At 57.6% G+C, this 22,135-nt stretch overlaps 1 protein-coding gene across 1 annotated transcript in view; it reads left to right on the top strand.

The window, feature by feature from the left end:
* The window catches only part of COL22A1 (collagen type XXII alpha 1 chain), a 237,705-nt gene that overhangs the window by 204,918 nt on the left and 10,652 nt on the right, over positions 1-22,135 (top strand). The window contains exons 49-58 of the mRNA XM_057497641.1: positions 740-793; positions 3,094-3,147; positions 7,247-7,300; positions 10,958-11,002; positions 11,710-11,763; positions 13,101-13,154; positions 16,856-16,909; positions 18,378-18,449; positions 19,926-19,961; positions 22,051-22,095. Coding sequence (XP_057353624.1) covers positions 740-793; positions 3,094-3,147; positions 7,247-7,300; positions 10,958-11,002; positions 11,710-11,763; positions 13,101-13,154; positions 16,856-16,909; positions 18,378-18,449; positions 19,926-19,961; positions 22,051-22,095 — 522 coding nt within the window. The remainder of the gene's footprint in view (positions 1-739; positions 794-3,093; positions 3,148-7,246; positions 7,301-10,957; positions 11,003-11,709; positions 11,764-13,100; positions 13,155-16,855; positions 16,910-18,377; positions 18,450-19,925; positions 19,962-22,050; positions 22,096-22,135) is intronic.

Here is a 22,135-nt window from a genome sequence, read left to right as displayed (position 1 = left end):
TATTGCAAAAGAAATATAAGCAAGAGATTATCAAGTCATCAGGACCTCTAAATACAGTAGGAACACAGGATGATATAAAAATGCTCATCATGATAGAAATGATAACACTGATTACCTTATCTGATTTGGAAGCTCTGGTTGACAGTGATGTGTGTTTTGGTGAATAAAACAGGAAATGAAATATTAATAAATTCAGTAAACATCTCTCAAAACGTAAGGTCTACTGAGTGGAGGGAAGAGATACTAACAGCAACCAGTGGTGGTGGAAAGTCTGAGAACCGCTGCACAGAGGATGGGAATGAGAAAGCCGTCTGCCTGCGAGCCCCCGGTCAGCAGCTTGCTTGCACCGGCTCTTGCCCGTGCAGCACCCCACGCGCTGTAAGGCCAGGACCCGAACCTCAGGCAGTCTTGGGACCGAGCGCAGAGTTGCATCTGGACCCAGGCCTTGTGGGCCCCAGAGCCCCAATATCGTCTTCCCACCAGGCCTTCTGATCTGTAATTCCCCTTGAATCTGATGAGTGTCTGTCCGCAGGCCAGCCTGTGTGATGACGCTCTGCCCAGGCACCTCCCTGCCCTGAGGGAGGCGATGCCTGGGAAGCATCAGGGTGGGTGTGGGAGCGCCATGCTCCTCACTGAAGACTCCTTCCAATCCACGGAGGCAGTTCTGTGCAAGATCATTTACTTCCAGGAAAGCCTGTCAAAGAGATTTAATGGTATTTTTATGTCTTTGATCTTTTAGGGGAAAGAAGGTCCTCCCGGCCCACCAGGCCCGCCTGGATTACCTGGAATCCCAGTAAGTGGCATTTTAAAAAGACAAATCTGCTTTCTCTACTACAAAAATTAACAAACAAAAATATATTCCACCATTAAAGCAAGTCATGGTCACTGTGGGAATCTGGGGTGGTATAAAAATGAGAAAAAATGGGCACTAAACAAAGCCAGCTGAATTTTCGGTGGAGTCACACTTAGTCTCATTCCTCCTTTGTGCGTATATTTATTGTTGTTGACTTATGCAAATAATATTTGCATCTCTCTCTCCACACACATGTATATATACCATATGTACCAGCCGTGGTCCCAGCCAGCACGGAGCCTGGGGTCTCATGGGGAAGCCAGACAAAAAGAAGAAAGCATTGAACCAGTGACACACGCGACAGATGGGAGCCCAGGGCTGCGGGGGCTGGGGCATGGACCCCCGAGGCAGACCAGGAGAGGGCCGGGGGGAGGTGACGCCCCTTGAGTGTTCGAGGTCAAGTTACCTGGACTGAGAGGGTTGAGAAGGGTCAGGAGGTAGGGGTTCCCGAAGGAAGGAGCGACCTGCAGATAGACACGGATACATTTACTTACACGGACTGGCTGCGAGAAATAGCAAATGTTCACAAGTACCTTCCACTTCTGGCAGGGACTGTGAGGGACGCAGTCTAACCTTTTGTTAACATTTATTGAGCACCAGCATTAGCTTCTGTGAAGCGAAACAATAAATCTCCCTGTTTATTAAGTGCTAACTCTGCCCTGCACCGGACAAGAAAGACCCTTTGTCATGCACGTCACAACCTCAGCTCCTCCCCCTGCAATGCGGGTGCCCCTTTAATTCAGGGCGGGGTGACAGGCTCCGACAAGCTAGCGGACCGCTGGGCAGCACACGGTCGCGTTCAGCAAGGAGCAGCCTCTCTCTCTTGGGAAGAGAAGTTTCCTGCCCAGATGAGGTGAAGCCCCGCTCCGCCCTCCTCCGCCTTCCCCCAGACGGCGCCCCCTTGCTCGCAGTGACCCGGTGCCTGCCGCAGGAGCCCCCCTCCCAGCCCGAGTCTCCGGGCAGCCTCCAGCCTCCAGCTTGAGTTTTCAGGTCTCCCTCGGGGGTGCGTTTTGTCCTGTGGACCCGGCTTTCTCTCCTGTGCCCGGGTCTCTAGACTTGCCTCCTCGCTGCGCCACAGGCATAGGGAGAAATGGTTTCTGGAGCTAACCCTTAATTGAAAAGGGAATCGATCCGACGTGGCCTCCACACCGTCCCTGCTGGTGTGGCTGGTGTTGGCACGGTTACGCTAGAGCAGCCTTCCTAGAGAGTTACAGGGGCGTGTTGAGCCCTGGGCCAGAGGCCTGGGTGGCCAGTAAACTTAGATCACCATCCACAGTGGGTTCTCGCTGGTGCCAAGCCTCCGATGAGGAGTGGTGCGTGATTTCCTGAGCCCCCGCAGCAGGGTCAGCCGCGCAGCTGGTGCCGTTTATCGTCGCAGAAGCATCGATTCTGAGCAACCTCGTGACTGTGAGGCGGGCTTGTCACCTCTGTGGTTCAGGAGAAGCACCACTGGGGAGCTGAGAATTTCAGTTACCAGGTCAAGATCCTATACCTAGTAGATGCAGCCAGGATTCAAGCCTTGCCTGGTTTGACTCGGTTTCCCCTCTGCCCTGATACGTTACTGCTTCCTTTCTGCAGACCCCACCCTTCCAGGTGGCCCGGGATTGGAGCCTGAGCTGCTGTGATGTCATAGTCATTGTACAGAATTATCTTTTCCATCTTCAGAAACTCCTGAAGAATAACGATCTCTTAGATAAATGTGAGGCTTACACTGCCCTGTTTAGAGCAGGAGATTGGCTAGTAGGGGTGGGAACAGGCAGAGGGAATCAGAGCCTGATTTCATGGAAAGAAATGTAAAACGCTCATGGCCTTCCTGTAACCCGGACACGGTTTGTGCTGCTGTTCGCTGAGCCGGAGTCCCTTCCTCATGAGCTGCACGCCTTTCTCCTCATGGCCGCGTTCGGTCCAGGAGGCCCAGATAGGAGGCCCTGTGGTCCCAAGTTTGACTTGATGAGAAGGTCCAGCAGAGGCTTCTCCGCTCAACAGCGATCGTGGTGATGCTCCTGCAATCACTGTTTCCACAGTGCTGCGTGCCAGACACTTCAGATCAGAGAGCCAAGCCAGCAGCTCCGTGTTGGGGAAGAAACCAGGGAGTCAAACCAATCCTGCCTGTTGAAACGCCCCCTTAGCTGCTAAGAGTGGACGTGGCTGTGTAGGAGGAGAAAGACCTGCAGAAGCCACGTCCGGCTCCCTTCCCTCGCGGAGTCCGGCTGGATAACCAAGCTGCGTTTCTCTTGCAGGGAGAAGAAGGCAGAGGGGGCAGAGACGGAAAGCCAGGTGCCCCCGGAGCGCCGGTAAGGGACTCTAGCTTTCTTATCGTTTCACATGCCAAACTGGGAATTTCTCCATGTCAACTGCTATGTCTTGAGGAGCTGTTATGAACCGGGCACAGAAGAGTTATTTTCTGGGTGTTACTTGCTGTACTTCCCCCTACAATGGGGTAAAGGCTGCATCCCCATTTTACAGAGCAGGAAACTGAGTCTCAGGGAGGTGAAATGATGGGCCCAGAGCCTCATGTTGGGCTGACGATGGACTCGGAACCTGGGCCTGGGGCTCCTGTGCCTCCTCTGTATTCAGGTCTAACTGCCCCTTGCAGCCTGTGCGTGGGAGGGAACCCGGGGCAGGAAAGCCCTGGCTGGAGTAGACACCTGATACCTGAAGAGCCTGTGAAACCCGCGGTGCCTGAGGGTCGCCAGTTCTGCGTGATGTGTGCTTTCCCCTTGTTCAACTTGGGCACAAAGCCTTTTTTTCTTTTTCTTTAACGTCAGCTGCCTGGGACACACAGTGACATGGACCGAGTGTCCATGAGGAAGGGTCCATGGCCCCAGTAGCTGCCGCGTGCAGCATGTCCCCAGGCCCGTTTCCGGGGCCTCACAGCTGTCCTTCCTCAGGCCCAGGGACCAGCTCCGTGGCAACAGTGCTTCCTCAGCTCCTTGTAGCACAAATCCCAGGAGCAGCTAGAAGGTGGCAGCTGGGACTCAGAGACTGGGGTCCTGCAAACGCCCGCCAGCGGGGGACCAGTGAGCGACCGGGTGCCCCCAGGCCTGAGGGACGGGGAGGGAGGGAGGGTGCGCTGCCTGGGGCCTGCTGTCTCCGAGGTCTGTCGCTGTGTGAGAAAGCAAAGACAGAGCAGGGGGTTAACTGCCCCACTTTGTATAAAAACGGGTCTATGTATAGTTTTTAATATTTTAATATTTTACGAAAAGGAACTCTGGGAACTTGCAAACACCAATAAAAGTACCATCCACGGGAGGAGGATGCTGAGCGGGAGGGACATAGAGATGGGACGGCACATCTCTATTCCATAGTGTGCTACTTTTTATTATCTTTTAAAATTTCAGAGCCTTGGGAATGCATTATTTATTGATAAAATTAAATTAAACTACTTCATGCCAAAATTACAATCACTGTGAAAAGTGGAAAGTGGCTTCGGATGCCGGCTCCCCTCCTACGGGCCTTGCGACCTGGGGAGGGCCAAAAAAGCCCCTCCGAGCACCCCGTTCTTGGGGAGAATGGCAGCAGCTTGGCCGGGCCACTGGAGAATGAAATGAGGGGGAAATTTGTGAGCTGCATTGGGCTCAACTACCTGTTAATTATTTTAGTTGAGTCACTTTTTCCAACTGCCGCATTTTAGCCCCTGGTGAGGTTGGGGCTGCAGAGCCCGTAGGACCGCCCAGAGGGACTGCGGAGCGGGCGTCTCCACAGCCTGCTTCAGGTTCCATTTGACTTGTTTGGCCATGAACTCGTATGACTCATTCTGCATCTGATGCAAATGGCCAGAAGCACCTTCTTCAACCTTTTCCACCGTTGGCCGGAGGCTGAAACCAGAATTCCCTGCTGTGAGGGGAAGAAAGAGTTCAGCAGCCGGCCAAGTGGAAACTCCTGCTGAGCCGCTGAAGGCTGCACCCCGGCCCCAGGGGCAAACGGTGGTCAGCCGGGGAGACTGTGGGGAGGAGAAACACAGCTCCACTGCGGCTGATAGCTTCTGCCTGCACCGCAGGGCCAGGGGTTTTGAGGGCCTCGTCACATTTACCCAGTAATCCCCAGAAAAACCCCATAGGGTGCAAGCATCTTTATTAACCCCCAATGTGGAAACTAAGGCACAGAGAGGTTAAGTAGTCTGGCTAAGTCACACAGCTGGCAGATGAAGCAGCCAGGATTCACACCCCAGATCCTGGCCCCAGGGTTCAGTTCTACAGAACAGGAAATCAACCGTTCTGCAGGTGTGTCTTCTGGAAGGCTGTCATCTACAGTGCAGGCTGGCTGAGGCTACTGGTCTTCATTCAGTCTGTGTATCGATGGCCTTTTCCAGACAGGCCCGTGCTGGCAGCGAGCACAGTCTGACAGAAGGCCAGTTCCGCTCTGGGTAAGCAGTGGGTAGGGCGGGGCGCCGAGGCAGGGCTGCTCCTCCTGGGGGAGGGGTTAGCTGCTCCCATGGGCGGGGGGAGCTCCAGGGTTCTCCAGCCTGTTCACTCTGGCATCTCAGCATGAGGCCACCCTGACCTTTTACCACTCTGAGCCCATTGGGAGGAAACTGGCCCAGGAATGGGTGGCATCAGGTCCCCCCGAAAGGCAATCTGGAGACCAGGGTTTGGGTGCAGGTGGAGTATTAGGGAGGTGATCCCAGGGACACCAGGCAATGGGAGAAGGAAAGGAGGGTCACTAAAGGCAGGCCGGTGGGTGAGCCATCCCACTGGGCAGCCCAGGCCCCGTCCCGCTGGGCTGAGAATTGTGAGGCGCCCCCGCCCTGCCACAGAGCAAGAAGGCTGGGCTATCCACTCCTCAGCTCAAGCCTTTTTTATTGCAGCCCACTCCTGGAGGCATCACGACCCTGGGCAGGGGCTGTGACCCCGCGGCCTAGGGGCCAAGGAGATGTGGCTGAGAAACAAGGCATTTGCTGGGATATGAGCTGCCCCTCTTCACTTTGACTTATTCCTTCAAGTTCCTACATGTTAGGGGCACGGACAGACAGGCAGACAGATAGATGGTAGACAAATACATGGATAGATGATAGATGGGTGGGTGGATGGATGGTCGAGTACCCAGATAGATGGATAGATAGGCAGCTTCTTGAATTGCCTGTCACATGGTTTTTATTAGTAGGAATTCGAGCAATACCTGTAGTGTAGGACGAGGTACAGAGACTGGGGCCTAAGCGCCCAGATTAGAACCCCAGCTGTGTGACATTAAGCAGATCACTTAACTTCTCTGTGCCTCAGAGTTTTGCCTGTGGGATGACAGTGTGGCCAGCCTCACTGGGTCACCGTGATGTGTCACGTGAAGCACTCAGGCTGGGCCTGGCAGGTGGGAAACACTCACCAGGTGCTGGCTCTCGTCTCCCTGCGGGTAACGTGGGCCCGTGATGGCTGTGGGGCCGGAGCCAGGCCCACCTGTATAAACCGGGCCATGGAAACCTGTGGGGGGTGGGGGATGGGAGGCGGGCTGGATTCATAGCCGGGCAAACAGAGCCAGGGAGGGGAAACGGCACCCCAAGGTCACACAGGTGCACCTGGACAGGCCAGGACGAAAGGACAGTCCTGGAAAGTAGAGCCTGTGCCTCACCCTCCTCCTGTCTGTGATTTTCCCTCCAAATCCAAGGGTGCACCCCTCTCCTGTCCCCCGAATGGGCCCCATCTGCACTCGAGGTCTGTAAGCTGCAGAAATGAGGGGACTTTGAGGGCATGGGCACGCTGTGCAGTTCCCAAGATGCCAGGGCACCAGTGCCCTCTCCTCCCCTTCCCTGTGCCCACCCCTCCACTTCTGGCCACTTTCTCTGGACTTAGCACCCCATCTCTCATTGGCTTTTGTTCATGGCTTAGTTCCATCCAGGGCAATACCAGCCTGCTGGCAGTGAAGAATTTTAAATAGCAGGGGCCCCCGGAACTTGTTTTGTAGTTCAGAGGCGGGGTGGAGGCTGGATGCGGCAACTGCAGGCCCCCAGCCAGCGGGCACTCTGGCTGAGAACGGCATCCTTTGGGTGCTGCATGCAGCCGGGATTCAGGCTGTTTCTGCCATTTATTGCCTCGGTAAAGTTATAGCTTCTTTGAGCCGGTGTTCCCACTTGTAACATGCAATAGTTACTAGCTGCCCTAAAATCATTAAAAATTAGGTCATCTGCATAATGCTCACCCAGGCCAGGACACTTCTGAGAATGAGCAGGGCCGCTGTGAATGGCGGCCTCAGAGGTGACACCTGCATAACCAGCCCAACACTGTCCCAGGAGAGCCAGGAGCGTCTGCAGTGGTGATTGGTGCGAGCAAAATGCACCACAGCCGGTGAAGGCTTGGCAGGGGGCAGAGACCGACTCGTGGAAATGTAACACCGTGAGGCCCAGGCAGCCAAGAACGGGAAGATACCTGATGTGCCCCCCGGACTCTTCTTCTTTACTCTCAGGGCAGAACAGGAGAGCGGGGTGTGCCAGGACTGGAGGGAGCCCGAGGCCCGCCGGTAAGTGCCGGGTGTGTGTGTGCGTGTGCGTGTGTGTGCGCATTGCGCGCATGCATGCTGTCCACAGTAAAGCCGTCAGCCACACAGCTCACGACGGAGCACTGTTCGCTGAGCCTGCCCCTTGAGGTCCCAGAAGTATCTCTCCTTCAGACTGGTGCTTCCGTGTAATAAACTCAGGTCTTTCGCAGGCTGTGGCTATAAAATTTATTTTCAAAATTGCAACCATTGTTACCATGTTTGTGTTACAAGTTGCCTTTGTTCTTATCCTATTTGTTATGATTTTAATGGGCTTTCTCTTGATGATAGAACCTAAAATGAGTCATAATTTTGGTTTTGAACACTTCCCACAGCTAAAGGTTTTTCCTTCCCAATTATGAATTAACCCATTCTCATTGCATAACAATAGCACATGTTGATGGTAATAATAATAAAAAGAATCAGAAACATAATGTTATAGAGAAGAAAATAGTTACCTATATGTCTACAGCACAGATTTAAAGCTCTGTTGACATTCTGGTATGTTTTTTTGTAGTCTCTTTTTTCCCTTTGTATGAATTCTGACATTTATGTAGCTACATCTATATTAGGCTGTTGAGTTATTACACATATAAACATACACACATACTCTTTCTATAAAAATGAACTCTGTATTTTGGGGTTCATTTGCTAAATGTTTTATTCCTTCATGATTTCAAAATTGCGTAATTCCTTAAAATTCCTTTTGGAAAAAAATAATTTTTAATGAAAATCCTAAAATCCAGTTATCTGGCAAGAAGTAGGAAATCAAAATGCTAGTTCTAGTCCCTTAATGTGTTTTTCTTTTAAAAACAATAACTCACCTGGCTAGTGTTCAATAAGGAGGAATGAAAGTACAAAAATCAATTTCCTTTTTTCTAAATCTCCTTGCCTTTCACCTGATTTCCCCAGGAGAAGACACCTAAGAATGCGGAATATTACCTCCTACAGGGGATTAAAATGCAGAATGAGAGATTTTTCTTCAGCTGGTCCCTGGGTTATTGGAGGGAGGGAGCCCTCCTTCCTGCCAACGGGACCTATTTGCAAGGACCCACGCAGGGCAAGACCCGTTTCTCACCTGCGGGTTGTAAGGAAACTTAGTTCCGTGTAGGGGCTGAGGGTGGTGATCCAGACAGGTGCCAGGAGACCCACCGTCCCTGGCTGGCAGCGCATGGCTGAGCGAAGCTTTGACGCCCAGCATAGGCTGTGAGATTGACAAACCTGTTTTCAGCTTTCACTTTGTCATTTACTAACTTTGTGACCTTCATCAGGGAATCTTTCTGAACCTTTGTTTCTTCTTCTATGAAATGAGAATCAGAACAGTTTCCATTTCTGTGAGGTGGGGTTTTGAGTCTTAAAGGAGCAGATAAAACATGTAAACTTCCCAGCCGAGTGCCTGGCGCATTGTGTGGGCTTCCCTCTTTGGGTACTTTCGGCCATGATTATGTGGGAGCACACTAGGGTCCCTGACTCCCAGTGGGTAGATTTGGGATTCTGGTGTCTTTGAGGAAGACGCCAGGGCCCAGGAGTCCCTGTCCCTTTCCAGAGAAAGAGGACCAGCTTGTCTTGAACAGCAGAGACCCTGTTTCTCTCTTATTCATTCCTTATGGTGACTGCAGAGGTAAGTTCTGTCCTCATTTTACAGATGAGGAAACTGAGTCCCAGTGAAGAGAGGTAAGGCTCCCAAGAGCCATGCTAGAAAGTGGGGTGCATGGTTCAGTTCCACACCTGACTCCATAGTCAGGCCTGCTCCATCATACCTAATAGCGTATGGAGCCCCTTTCTAGAACAATCCAGCGGAGCTAGGCCTGACAAGCGTTCCCTCAGGGCCTCCACCCTAGAGGCTGAGTGAGGCCACGCATGCTCATCAAGTCGGGGGCAGGATCAGTAGCACACCTCGGTGGATAGCACAGCCCCACACAGAGGCCGCTGGGCTACAGCTGTTCAGACGCCCAGGCCTAGAGCTGCCTTCTCCCCAGTAGGGACTTCATTCGCTTTTTGAAACCGGGAGATAAAGTCTGGGGGTAAGGTCAGGGGAGTGCTGGTGGGGTCAGCCAGGAAATGAAGGAGGCCCCACTTGGCCGCAGGCGGCTGCCTCCCTGGCCCTGAGCTGAGCGTGCTGGTGGAGGGGGCGTGCTCTGCAGGCAGACAGACCTATGCTCGGGTCGCGGCCCCACATGCGTCTGGTGACAGATAAGACCCAGCTCACAGGACTTGGTTACCCTGAAATGACGGAGGCAGCACGAGTGGGGGTCCCCAGCTAGGGTGCCCCCTTTTCTCCTACAGCATTGTTGCCCCTCCCTCCGTCCTTCCCCACAGTGAGTGAGGGTTGGGACGGGGCCACAGTCACGGGCAGGAGGCCGTCTTCTGCACGACACCAGCCTGTTTCCGCCGGGAGTGGGGGTTGGGGTGGGGGCTGTGCTGGACTAGTGAGGTTAAATTCAAGGCCCCTCTCAGCTGCTCCCAGACTCCCTGACCTGTGTGCACAGGCCATAGTCCCCATTCTAGTGCATCGCTCTGGGCCGGCCGCCGGCTGGGGACCAGCTGTCCAAGGCACTGGGCCTGGTAGGAGACTCAGAGCTGTGCTCCAGCGAGGACTCTGGGAGATGACGCTGAATGCCACAGGCACAGGAGGGTCTTGGAGAGTGACAAGGACGAGTGAGGGAGGTGTGGAGTCTGGAACGGGGCTGGTGGCTGGGAAGGCTTGCAGCCCAAAGGGTGAGGGGCACGCCAGGAAGAGAGGATAGCATGCAGAGGCCTGGTGGCGTGGGGCCCGTGCCGGGCACTGCAGATGGAGCAGAGTGTGCACCTTGAGTGCCCATGAGACGGGCGCTGGCTGGGGCATGGTGCAGCCCAGGCACGGTAGGAGGGGCTGCCCTGTGGAGCGTCCGCCAGTTGTGAGCGCCCGGGGTCTGACCCCAGGGCTAGGGGGATGCATTCCAGTCAGTCAGGAGCAGAACCTGGGAGGGTACCCTGAGGGCCAGTGGGAAACAGGAGCGCCACCAGCCACCTGGGCAGCCCCACGGGATCGAACCGGACTACCTTCCGGCTCGGGACTTGGAGCAGGAGTTTCAGCCTCAGCCTGCTCGCGTGTGAGGTGGGGATTATTCCACAAGCCGGTTGGCCTGCGTTTTAGAAAGAGTGGTGTCAGCTCTGCGCTCAGCTTCTCCGCTCGCAGGGCTGGACGCTGCACGTGGTGCTTCAGGTAGCCCGTCTCCCAGCTGCCGTTCTGTGCCCGGACAGCCCAGCACTGTGGCTCGGGATGAGTTTCCAGGGCTGGCCCTGCCCACGGGCATGGGGGCACCAGCCGTGGCTACAGGACAGGGAGCTCGGGAGGTGTGGGCGGCACCTCAGCCCTCGGGGCACTGGCGGGGTGAGCCCGTGGCCCTGCCCACGGTGCAGAGCCAGCCGGGAGGAAGGGCCCGGCCACCTGGCCACCCAGTCGGGGACCTGGCTGGTGGCCGGCAGGGAGCAGGGCCCCACACATCGCAGTGGGTCTCCAGTGGGGGGAGTCACCATCTCCAGTCCAGGTGCGCCACAGTGGCAGGCTCAGGATTTGGCTGGACTGGCCTGCCAGGTGCCCACCCTTTCCTGCCCTGGCAGCCTGCTCTTCAGTGGAATCATTCGTTCCCTTTCTTCTAGGGCTTCAAGGGACACACAGGCGATTCTGGTGTACCTGGTCCCCGGGTAAGTGGACAGCTCACTGTGGAGGTCGCCCCAGGTGGAGGTGAGCTGGTGCTTCTAGACAGAGGGCTCCTGGGCCCTGCAGGCCGTGTAGCACCTTGTCACCTGAAGGAGAGAGTGTGCACGACTGGAAACACCGTCTCTCCGTTTTGGTCTAGTTTTTCTAAACAAGGGCAGGTGTTGAGGTAGAACTGAAGGGACCAGGTCAGCCTGGAGTGCTGCACGGTCTCCATTCGCCATGCTGCGCAGGCTGTGTGCCTGGGCCCGGAGGCCAAGGGCTTTCCCCGAGTTCACAGCGCTGTGTGAAAGGCACGGGTTTACCCCAGATGGAAGTCTCTGGAACCTGTTCCCTTATCCTTCGGCTTCCTCCATCTCTTCCACATGCCCCCAAGGAAGGAACGTCAGCGGTCCCCTGGTTAGCCCCCTGCCATGCCGTGTGTAAGGGTGAGAAAGCTGAGGGGGGAGCCAGATGGCCCAGCAGGCGGGGAGGCAGCATCCAGGTGGGCTCGCCGACCCCTGAGCTGGCGTCACCCTGCATCTCAGAGAGGAGCAGCCCAGCCCAGGCGCCGGCAGCCGGCCTTGGGGACCCTGCAGGGCCCAGCTCAGGGCCAGGACTCTGGTGGGAACCCCTCCAGGTGCTCCGAGGCCACTGTGGAGCAGCCGCATCTGCACCTGCCCCCTAACAGCAGCTGTTCTGTTTCTGCCTCTAGGGAGAGCCTGGTGTCATGGGGCCCCCTGGCCAGGAAGGGGCCCCAGGAAAAGATGTAAGTGTGGGTGTCCTGAGGGGCCGGGCTGGGCCTGCAGCAGGGGGCATAGGGAACATGGGGAGGGCGCCCCACAAATGGCCAGGAGACACCCAGGAGCTGCCGCAGAGGCGGGTGCCCGTGTGGAGGCAGTCACAGGAGGTTCTTGGAACTGGCGGGCGGTGCCTCACCCATGGCCTCACAGGCCCCACAAGCCCCCCGCAGCCGTGAGGAGGCCCGGGACCCCGGCTTCCAGCCTCACGGGTTGATGGGTGGGAGGCTTCACCCGGTCAGTCGTGCTCTGTTTATCTGCTTGCGTCCACGACATGCCTGGGGCGCTCAGCCTCAGAGGGGCGCCCCCGGGTGATCTCCCCACACCCAGGGCTCTGCAGCCCCCACGCCCCTCACGGTCCCCACCAACGCCCCGCACTGGAGGGCGTTCACGCCACGCACCTGTGCCCATGGGGCTCGTGGTCTTGGGACCAGGCGGGGCCAGTCAGGCAGGAAGACTGAGAGCAGAAAGGTCGGGGACCGCACCACCCCTGTGCGCCCTCTGGGACCTGCCGCACCGGGCGCAGCGTACTCTGCCCCACGGAGCCTGGTGCACGGCGTGTTCAGGGCCGGCCTGCTCGCAGGAGGTGATGGAGCCGGGAGGGTCTAGGAAGGGACCCCATCTAGTCCATACATTTTCCTCAGCAGCAGAATCCGCCTCACAACGCCAGTCTAGTGCCCGGAGCCCCTTTGAGCAGCAGAAAGCAGAGCGGGTGCACCGATCCGGGGCTGGGCCTCTCCCCAGCCCTGACCCCAAAACACCCTGGCTGGCCAGTCGGTGACAGCAGAGCGCGTGGCGGGAGAGCGCCTGCACCCAGTCCACCCCGCAGGTCAGGTGCTGTGGGACCAGGTCACGGGGTGAATGCCGCCCCCCCTCTTCCCCAGCTGTCTGATCTTTTTAAACGTGAAGCTGCATTTTCTAGAGTGTCGTGTAGGGGCTGAGGCTGGGCTTCTGTGTCTAAGGCGCAGCATGCAGGACGCATTTCATCAATGTGGCAACGAGGCAGGTTCCTGTCCATGGAGCCAGAAAGGAATCCCGGGGCCTCCCTGCTCGTGCTTCTTCCCTCAGCCTGGGGAGGAGCCGCGTGGCATCCCTGTGGCTCCAGGTGGAGAGAGTCCGAGCCAGGGAATAAGTGAAGGAGTGTGCAAATAGGATAGCCATGCATTCATTCCTCTGCGGGGAATGGATGTGGCCGCATCTGGATACCATCTTGGACAGTGTTTATTTCCTTATGTAACTTGATGACGCTTGGTCCGCGTTTGAAACCGTGCCGTGACTCTGATAACATGACCTCTCTCCGTTCCAGGGTGACACTGGACCCACAGGGCCACAGGGTCCCCGAGGACTGAGGGGCCCTCCGGTGAGTGTGACGTTGACCGCAGTCTGCTCCGTGCGTCAGCAGGGCTGGCTCCCACAGGCTGTTGGGCTGGTTAATGCTGTTGCGGCCCTGGGTGTGATCAGAAAAGGGTAACACAGCTTCGTGGTTCGAAAATAGCTGCTGCCGAAGCCCCCTACCACACACCCTAGGCTCTTTCCTGGGGCCACCCACTCACAGTCTGGAAATTTAGATGGGGCCACATGGCATGGCAGGCCCTGTCGCACTTGCCCCGCCCCACACTCCAGCCCCAGGCTTTTCTGATGTCCGGGGCGCTCTGTGTGTGAGCTCACCACTGCTGCCGCAGCAAACCACCCCAGACTGGGGGCTGGAACGGCACCCGGGGCTGTTTCACAGGCTGGAGGCTGAAGGCCAGCATCAAGGCCCGGCAGCTGGGAGGGAGGGTCCGCTCCCCAGCTCTCCTCTGGCCTCCCAGGGTGGTTTCCTGGCAATCTTTGATGTTCCCCAGATGGGCCCCTTACCAGGGGCGCTTACCCACCACAGGCCAGTCCCAGAGCCCCGCCTTCTGAGGCATGCATGTCCAGGGGGGTGCTGTTGCTCCAAGAGGGTAAAACTGGTTCTCAGGGTGCCCGAACCCCTTGACTTTTTATGTATCAAACGCAGATTTGCATGCAGAACAGAGACAGAGATATAGTACAGCCGTGGTGTTAAAACTTCATATGGGAAGATGAGGAAAACATGTCTGAATAGGCGGCTGGGGCGGGAGTGGAGTGACAGAGAGGCAGAGAACCCAGCCGGCTCCCCCAGGCCTGGAGTGGCGGCTGGTCCCTCCCTGGCCTGTGATCAGGCTTCTGCACCCAAGCTCTGTGGGGCCGCCATCGGGCTTGATTCTGGCTCTCCTCTTGAGTGGCGTGTGGACCGGGTGCATCTCTTCACTGCTCCTGGGCCTCGGTTTCCACACCAGTGAAGTGGGAAGAGGTTGTGAGATCCAGCGAGTCAGTCCTGTGGAGCGACTGAACGGTGCCCTGCTCCGGGCGGGGACCCGGTGGCCGGTCATCCTTGGGCGCCTCTGCTCCCGGAGTGGGGGGGGGCTCCCCTCCAAGGTCTCCTGGCATAAAGTAGTGCTCAGCCGATCCTTGATGAGTGCGGCTGTGTCCAAAGGCACAGAGGAGGGACGGTGGCAGTGGGTGCTCCAGGAGAGGTGTGTGAAGTGGGGGGTGCCGGCAGCGGGCCCAGGGGAGGGGAGGAGGGCCTTGGGAGCCGCGTGCGGGAGGCGGGGCTTAGCCCTGAAGGCCTGAGGTCCCCAAAGGCGGTTTTGCGGTTTTCCAACTTCCCCGCCAGTTCTGAGGGACGTCCTAAGGAATCTGTGACCGACAATGAATTGCTGGAGCTTGCCAAATACTCATTTTGGGGGGCACGTTAGAGCAGGTTCTAGACTGTTTCTCTGATGACCTGACTGTCACTCGGCTGGGACTGATGCATTTCCTGAGTGGGGAGAAGGTTCTTAGCGACCTCCGCAGGTGCACATCACCCGGAGCCAGACCCTGAGCATTCGTGGGGTGCTGCTGGGAAGTACCGCAGAGTCAGTGCCGGGGACTGCATGGGACTTTGTGCTTCACTTGCTGAACTCTCCCCTAGCTGGAGAGGTAGGTGCTGCCACCATCCTGCCCACAGATGAGGAATGGAGGCTCAGAGAGCTCAAGCGGCCTGTCCAAGATCACCCAGCAAGCAGGTGGCAGGGCCAGGATTGGGACTCAAGCCTCTTATTCGAGACTCAGCAGCTCAAGCACCAGCTGGGCCTGTTGGGTAGATTTCCTTCTCAGAAAGAACACCCTGGTGGCAAGGGGCTTGGGACTAGAGTTCGGAGGTCAGAGCAATTGGGGAGGGGGGCTGTGGCCTCCACTCCCAAGAGTCACAGAGACCAAGAGGCTCCAAGAGGACATGTGGGACATGAGAGTAGCCCACCGCCCAGGAAGGAGCTGGTCCCAGGCCCAGGCAGCCCCCAGCACCCTGACGGGTGACACGTGGCCACCCAGAGCCCCCAAGCCACCCCGCCTGGCACATCCACCTGTGCTGGCACTGTGTGCTGATGCGTCTCGGCCCTTATCCTCCCTGCAAACAGAGAGGACCAGAGGGAGGAGGAGGAGAGAGAGTCCCCAGAGGGATGCGCCAAAGCACATGTTTTTGGAGGGACACAGATGATAGGTCAGTGGGTAGGCGGAGGGAGGTGCAGGGAGGAGCCACACACAGCATTCCCTGGGAGGGCGCAGGGGGGCAGCCTGCTGGCTGCTCCGATTCAGCACTTACCGGCTCGGTGCTCCCACGCAGGTCTTGTGCTGCCTCTGTGCCTCGGTGTCCTCATCTGTGATGCAGACGTGAGGCTCCTGCGGGATCCAGTGAGAAGAGGCACAGAGTCACCCGTGACCGCGTGCACTTCTTAGGCACATGATAGAAACCCTGTGTATCATCACGATTTATGATCACCAGCAAGCCTACAGTGAGAGGTGGGGTAGCATGGCACGAGGGCGGCACCACCTGCCCTCAAACTTCAGCCCCTTCCCTTTGGTCTCAGGCAGGTTGTTTAGCATTTTGGTGCCTCAGCTTCCCCATTTGTAAAACAGCGATGTTTCTATCTGCTGTGAGCAGTAAGTGTGTTAATGCATGTGGAGCCTGGCATGCAGGAAATGCCTGGCTGGTGCTCTTTTTTACTGCAACGTGTTTCCACGGAGCTGGCTTGTGAATGAGTGCTTCACAGGTCATAGGACTTTAGCACCTCTTGGGTAGAGAGAGGGTCAGTAGAGAGCGGCTTCCGGTCCTTGGCTGACTCCTCCAGCAGGGCACCTCCTGTGTGTCTGCCCCTGGGCCGGATGCCAGGCAGAGAGAAAGGCGAGACACACACTCCTCCTGGGGCTCCTCCTGGCAGGACAGACAGCCAGGTAAGGACACAGCCACCCAGGGGGGGCAAGTCCTGGGAGGGAGGAAAGCGGTGGGCAGAGGGAGTGACCAGGGCAGCCTGGCACAGCTGAGCTGGGAATTACACTTCGTAGGAATTTGTCTGATACTCAAGTCAGGTAGCTAGGAGCGTTGTTGAACTTTCTGATTTTTGTGCTGTGAAGGATCTTATTGGTTAAATGTGTTTATCAAAATTACAGATGTGCAAAAAATGCCTATCCAGGTAAAGGACATGAGTGAGCATTTTGAGTCAGTTCTGGAATGTGGAGTGGTCCTTCCATTTAGCAGCTGCGTGAATCCTCACCAGCCCTTTTCTTCTCTGTGTCTGTATCTTCATCTGTCCGGTATATGGTTTACTCCTCCGCTGGTGGAGGAGGGAGACGAGATAAGGGCACAGACACGCACCCCGAGCGCTGCGATGATGTGGGCAGCTTCGTGCTGCTCCTCCCGACAGCATCCAAGCTGGGATGAGTGCGTGAAGGACAGAATGCGGCTGTGGTCATTCACTGCACCTGTGCCGAGGGCGGATGGGGCTCTGCCACGTGCATAGACTCAGTGAATTCCACCACAATGTCCTGACTTAGATATTATGCGCTCCCTTCAAAAGTTGCAGGCTCGGAGCAGAGAAGTGGCTTGCTGAGAGGCAGCCTGAGTACCAGCTCCAGGTGAGAGAGCGGGCACTGGGCACCCGGCAGCCGCTCTGCTCCGCCATCCTGCTCCGCAGTGTCCTGACGGGGGCCTGGCAGATTCACTCCTTCTGTCTTTTCCACCAGGGTAAGAATGGATCCCCGGGATCTCCAGGAGACCCTGGCCCCCCGGGAAACCCAGTGAGTACTCTCCCACCACCACACAGTGGGATCGGGGCAGGCTTTGGAAGGGGCATGCGGCTCACGCCAGTCACCTGGTCTCATCCTTGGAAGGATCAGTGGGAAAATACGGGGTTTGAATGATCCAAATAGGCTGGAGGCAAGACAATCCAAGAAAGACCTCTTTCAAAGTTTAAAATACTTGTGATTAAGCACTGGCTCTCTATTGTCTATAAACATAGGCACCCGAAAGGATGAAACCACTAAAGACTAAAAAAAACTGCATAGTAAGGTTTCATGATAGTTGTTTGATGTTTTTAGAAGATAGAAGGACAGGGTCAGGCCCGCTGACACTGTGGCAGATGACAGGGTAAGCGTGCAGCTTGGGGATGGAATGGGTGTGGGACAGACTTGGCTGAAGAGGGCCCTCCTGCTGAGCAGGAGGTGGGTGGGGGGAACGAAAGGGTGCGGTGGGTAGGATCGGTGGGTGGTAGGAAGAGGGTGGCCTGAGAGTTCGCAGGGTCCTGGCTAGTCACTGGATAGAGGGTTCGGGGTTTGGGGTTCAGGTCTGGTAGACAGGGAGACGTGCTGGGGAAGGCGGTTCTTTGACGGACCCTGGGCTTAGGGCTTAGGTAAGTCAAAGTCTGCCCTCCAGGCTCCTCCCAGCTCAACCATCTTGTACTTCTATTTGCTAAAATTGCCAATCCTGTTCAGAAGTCCACCCTCAGGGCACGGCACGTCAAGCAACAGTTGCAGCGGGCAGCGGGCAGACCCGTGTTGTCTCCGTGGAAATTAGGGTGGCTTGGGTCTCCGGGGAGCTTGCTGATGGTGGCCCTGGAAATCCTGCGTCCCCAGGCAGACTGGGCGCCCGGGCCCCCTAGTGGAGACCCGTCTCCCCACAGGACCAGGCCCCGCTGTGCCCACAGAGCTCCCCTCCTCAGTGGATGGGACGGCCCTTCTCAGGAGCTGTGGTGCAGGGCCTGTCGCCACTGGGGAGACAGAGCAGATGGGGTGAGACTGGGTCTCAAGGCTGCCTGGGCTCACTGCCCCGTGTAGAGCTGGCCTCGGAAGAGCTGAGCCTCCTATGGAGGCTTCCCAGAAAGGCTGAAGCTGAATGATTCCCAAAGGCTTTTCCCAAAAAGTAAACCTACCAGACCATGAGCCTAGGTGTGCTGTCGGGAAGAGAGCTGCTTGGAGGGCTGCACACACTCAGGGTGTTTTTGTTAAATATTTGTCCTATTTTGTTTGTGTCGTTTTGAACGCAACCACCATGAGCTGTTTAAGGAGGCTCCTCATCTTGCCCCCTGACGCCACTGTGGGGTTCACAGTACCCCATGTCTCCCCCTGACCCATCCCCCAGTAGCAGAACAGAGGTATCCTTCAGTTTTGTTGATGGCTGAGACCTTCAGCCTAGAGAGGTTATGTGGTTTCTGAATCTTCTTGCACTGGCGCTTGACCCTGAAGAATTAATCCTGTTTTCCCTCTGCAGGGTCAGAAGGGAAGCAAAGGAGAAAATGGCAGCCCGGGGCTCCCTGGCTTCCTGGGGCCCCGGGGGCCTCAGGTAAGCTGAGACCCTTGACGGGGGCCAAGGCCCCTGGCTCTAGGTGTGAGTGCGCTTCTGTACGTTTCCTGTCACCCCCGGGTCCTCACATCCATCTGTCAGGTCGCAGTGATGGGGTGTGTGCCCCAAGTCATGTCACAGTCTGGGAGACGGTGGAGTATGCTGGCTGAAACGTGAGCCCAGGGGTCAGGTGCATGAGGCGCTCAGCTCCACCGCTCCCTAAGCACAGGACCTGGGGAGAGCCTGCGCCTCAGCGTCCCCGTTAGGCAGACGGGGATGATGACGTCCCCTACCTGAGAGGACTCGGTGAGGCGGCTGAGTGGATTAGCACTGCGGCCCAGCCCCTTGCAGGTGCTCAGGAAATACGGGCTGTGTTAGTGCTGGGCATGGTGGGCTTGGTGGGGCAGGGGTGGGGACAGTGGCCCTAGGACCCCGGGGACCCGCAGAGATCACTCCGAAGGCGAGCGGGCGTGTGCTGTAGGGTCCTGACACACGGGTGACTGATTCAAGGGCCCGTGGCCGCCCTGGGCTCCTGCTGCGCTGAGGCTAGGTGTCCTGACCTGGCAGCTGATGCAGAGAGGCCAGGGTACCCTTTGCCAGGCTCCTGGGCAGAGGGATGCTGAGGGACTCAAACCTCTCCAGCCAAGTTCCCTGGAGCCTTCTGCAGGCTGCCGTGCACGCCTTGGGCTGCTGACCAGCGAGTGAGGCTGCATGTCACACGCAAGAGCAGACAGCTTACCAGTGGTCCTGTCCATCCCCCGCCAGCTTCATTCTGCCCCCAAGGGGACCCCCACTGCCAGCCCAGCCACTTGAGGTGGTGACCCTCTTTGGCTCTTCGTTTCTATGCAGGCCAAGCCCACACAGGGCTCTGTCCACAGGATTTTCCTCGAGTCTGTCCACTCCTGCCCAGTGTTAAGGGCCCCAGCCTCCTGCTCCATCCCCTACGCACAGCTCTAGACTCGTTACATCAGTTACTCCTTCAGTCGTGACACTAGGATTAAATTTTGGCAAAGTACAGCTGCTGTTCCCATTTTACAGATGAAGAAACTAAGGCAAAGAGAGCTTCAGGAGGCTGTAAGGCTGCAGAGCTGAGGTTTGAGCCTGGGTAGCCTGACCAGGGCCCAGGGTCTTACTGGCCTTATTTCCCACGCTGAGCCTGCCCCTCAGAGGGGACTTCCAGCCACAGTTAGGTAGCCTGTGAAGCCGATGTCCCAGAAGTCCTCTTGGAAGGAGGCCCAGCCGTCCTGCTGGCGAAGAGCCCAGACCTGGCGGCTCCCCTTGCCACCCTGGACATGTGCTGCCCCCTCTGCACAGGCTGACCAGAGGACCTGCTGGGGATGTCCTGGGTTGGCTGGACAATCAACTGCTGTCTTCGCAGGAACATGACTTGAATGAAAGTGTCATTTTCAAAGACAGTCGTGTTATTTGCGATCTGCGGATGCTGCAGAGCCAACTGATACTTGTTCTGTTTCACAGGGAGGACCAGGAGAGAGTGGCAGCCCAGGCAAGGAGGCGAGTACGGCGCTGCTCTTCTCCCCTGGGGACCCCTTCCTGGGGGAGAGGCCGGTGGCTTCCCGGCAGGGGCCTGTGCGGCCTCTCGGGGCCCCCTGCTCAGCTGGGCCCCCACCCTCGCTCCGGGGCTCTGCCCGCACTGCCTTGAGATCATTACTGCTCTCTCAGCAAGGCCCCACCCTGCAGCCAGCCCTGGGCACCGCGTGGATAGGCCTTGCAGTCACCTCTCTATCCAGTCCACCCATATCTGAGAAGCGCGTGCCCCCTGCCCCATCTGTGCCTTCTACTCACAGGCCGTGTTGCTCCCCCACTGACCAGCCTCTGTTTCCTCCTGCGCCCTGGGTCGGGTGGAGGGAAATGTGCCGCTGGCTCCCACCTCTGAGGGCTGCTGCCTGCACGACTCCGCGCCCTGTCGCCTAGCAAAACAAGCCCAGCGTCCGAGCAGGTGCCAGGATCTCCCATCTGACCTCATCTTGTCCTTCTCGTGTGAACTCCTGCCACCTGCCGCCCCGTCCACACCATGGCCCCTGTTCTCATCTCCAAGACGGGGTCTTCGCTCTCCCATCCACCTCAGGGCCTTTCCCTCCCACCTACGCCTATTACATGTTATCTGTCCTTCAAGGCTCCCACCGCACAGAAGCGCCAGGACTTTTTTCCCCAGGGCTCCAGAAGCACCCTTTTGTTCGTCTGTTACACAAATAAACTGGTCTGCCTTGTACAGGAACTGGCGGCCACACCTGCCTCTTAGCCAGGGTGTGAACGCTGGGGACCAGGGCGGGGTGTCATGCCCCCTCTGTGCGGGCCCCAGGGCAGAGGGCGGTGGCTGCAGAAAGGGGCTGCCTTGAACAGGCGGGACTGACCTGACTGCCCTCGGGAGAGCCAGCTGGGGAGGGTTGGCTCTCCCTGCTCCCTTCTCTAGAGAGCCCTTCTGTCCCTCCGCCGAGCAGGAGATGGCCCGCGAGCTCGGGGCCTGCCGCTCCCCCACTGGTGTGCCCTGCAGTTCCCAGTTCTGAGCACCTGCTGGATTCAGAGCGGGGTTTGGGATGGGGGCACAGGGAGGTTCAGAGGTGACTAAGCACACGCCCTGCTTTTCGAATGCTTCCTGTCCAGGGGGAGGCTGACGAGCACACCCCTGTCACATCATCTGGGGAGAAAAGTAGTTGGGTGTCAGCTGGTAGCAAAGGAACCCATGCCTGAGAACAGACACTGGCCAGAGGGACTGGCCAGAGCTTGGCAGGGTCGCGGGAGAGGAGCTGGGGGCAAAGTGGGATAAAGTAACATTCCAGGTGGAAAGGACCCCGGAGCAGGGAGGGAAGTGTCCCAGCAGTGGGGACTGCAGGACTGTGTCCCCCCACCCCAACCTGACTGCCCTCCATGAGGGGTGTGGAGGCCTCTAGCTAAGTGCTGGGTAGTCAGGGAGGGCTTCCTGGAGGTGAGGCCTGAAGGCCGGGTGGGAGTTAGTGATCCGGCCACAGGCGCAGGTCCAGCCAGTGCAGCCTGATAGCAAATCCCCTTGTTGCACTAGCCCGCCCCCCAGCCTCCAGGCCTGCTCTCCCTGGTCCCGTCCCGGGGGAGCCACCCTCACGACCTCCTCTAACCCTAACTGCCTCCCAGAGACCCCACCTGCTAGTCTGATCACATTGGGGGTGATGGCTTCAGCATACGAACGTGGGGGGACACAGACACTCAGTCCCTGACAAATGCCGCATGCCGCCCCTGCGTCCAGGAGTCACAGAAGCCATTCATTCTGGCGGGAGCAGAGGGGCCAGGGCGGCAGGGGCGATGAGAGCTTATTATCAAAGACCCGTTCGCGCGGGGTCCCCTGGCTGTGTTCCAGGGGTGGGCTCCTTCCTGGGAAAGGTGGAGGGCGCACCACGGGCTTGTGCGTCGGCCCAGGGCTGGCCGTGGCAGGGGCGAAGGAGGGAAGCAGACCGATGTGTGCAGCGACTGGACAGGCAGGAGGAGCCCTCAGAGACTCGCCTCTCCCGAGTCCCTTGTCCTTGGCATGCGGGACCGTGAGCCGAGAAAGGACGCCATCGCAGGCAGGCAGGCCCTGTGGGTGACTGCCCTCCTTTGCATTCCATTGCAGGGAGCCCCTGGGAAGCCCGGAGAACCAGGACCCAAAGGAGAAAGGGTGAGTCGGAGAGTGTCACACGAATGCGCCCTTTTCCGGT

Source organism: Manis pentadactyla, chromosome 3 (assembly GCF_030020395.1).
Source record: "Manis pentadactyla isolate mManPen7 chromosome 3, mManPen7.hap1, whole genome shotgun sequence".
Lineage (NCBI taxonomy): Eukaryota > Metazoa > Chordata > Mammalia > Pholidota > Manidae > Manis > Manis pentadactyla.
Note: the sequence above shows the minus strand (reverse complement) of the source record. Positions and strands in the feature narration are given on the sequence as shown.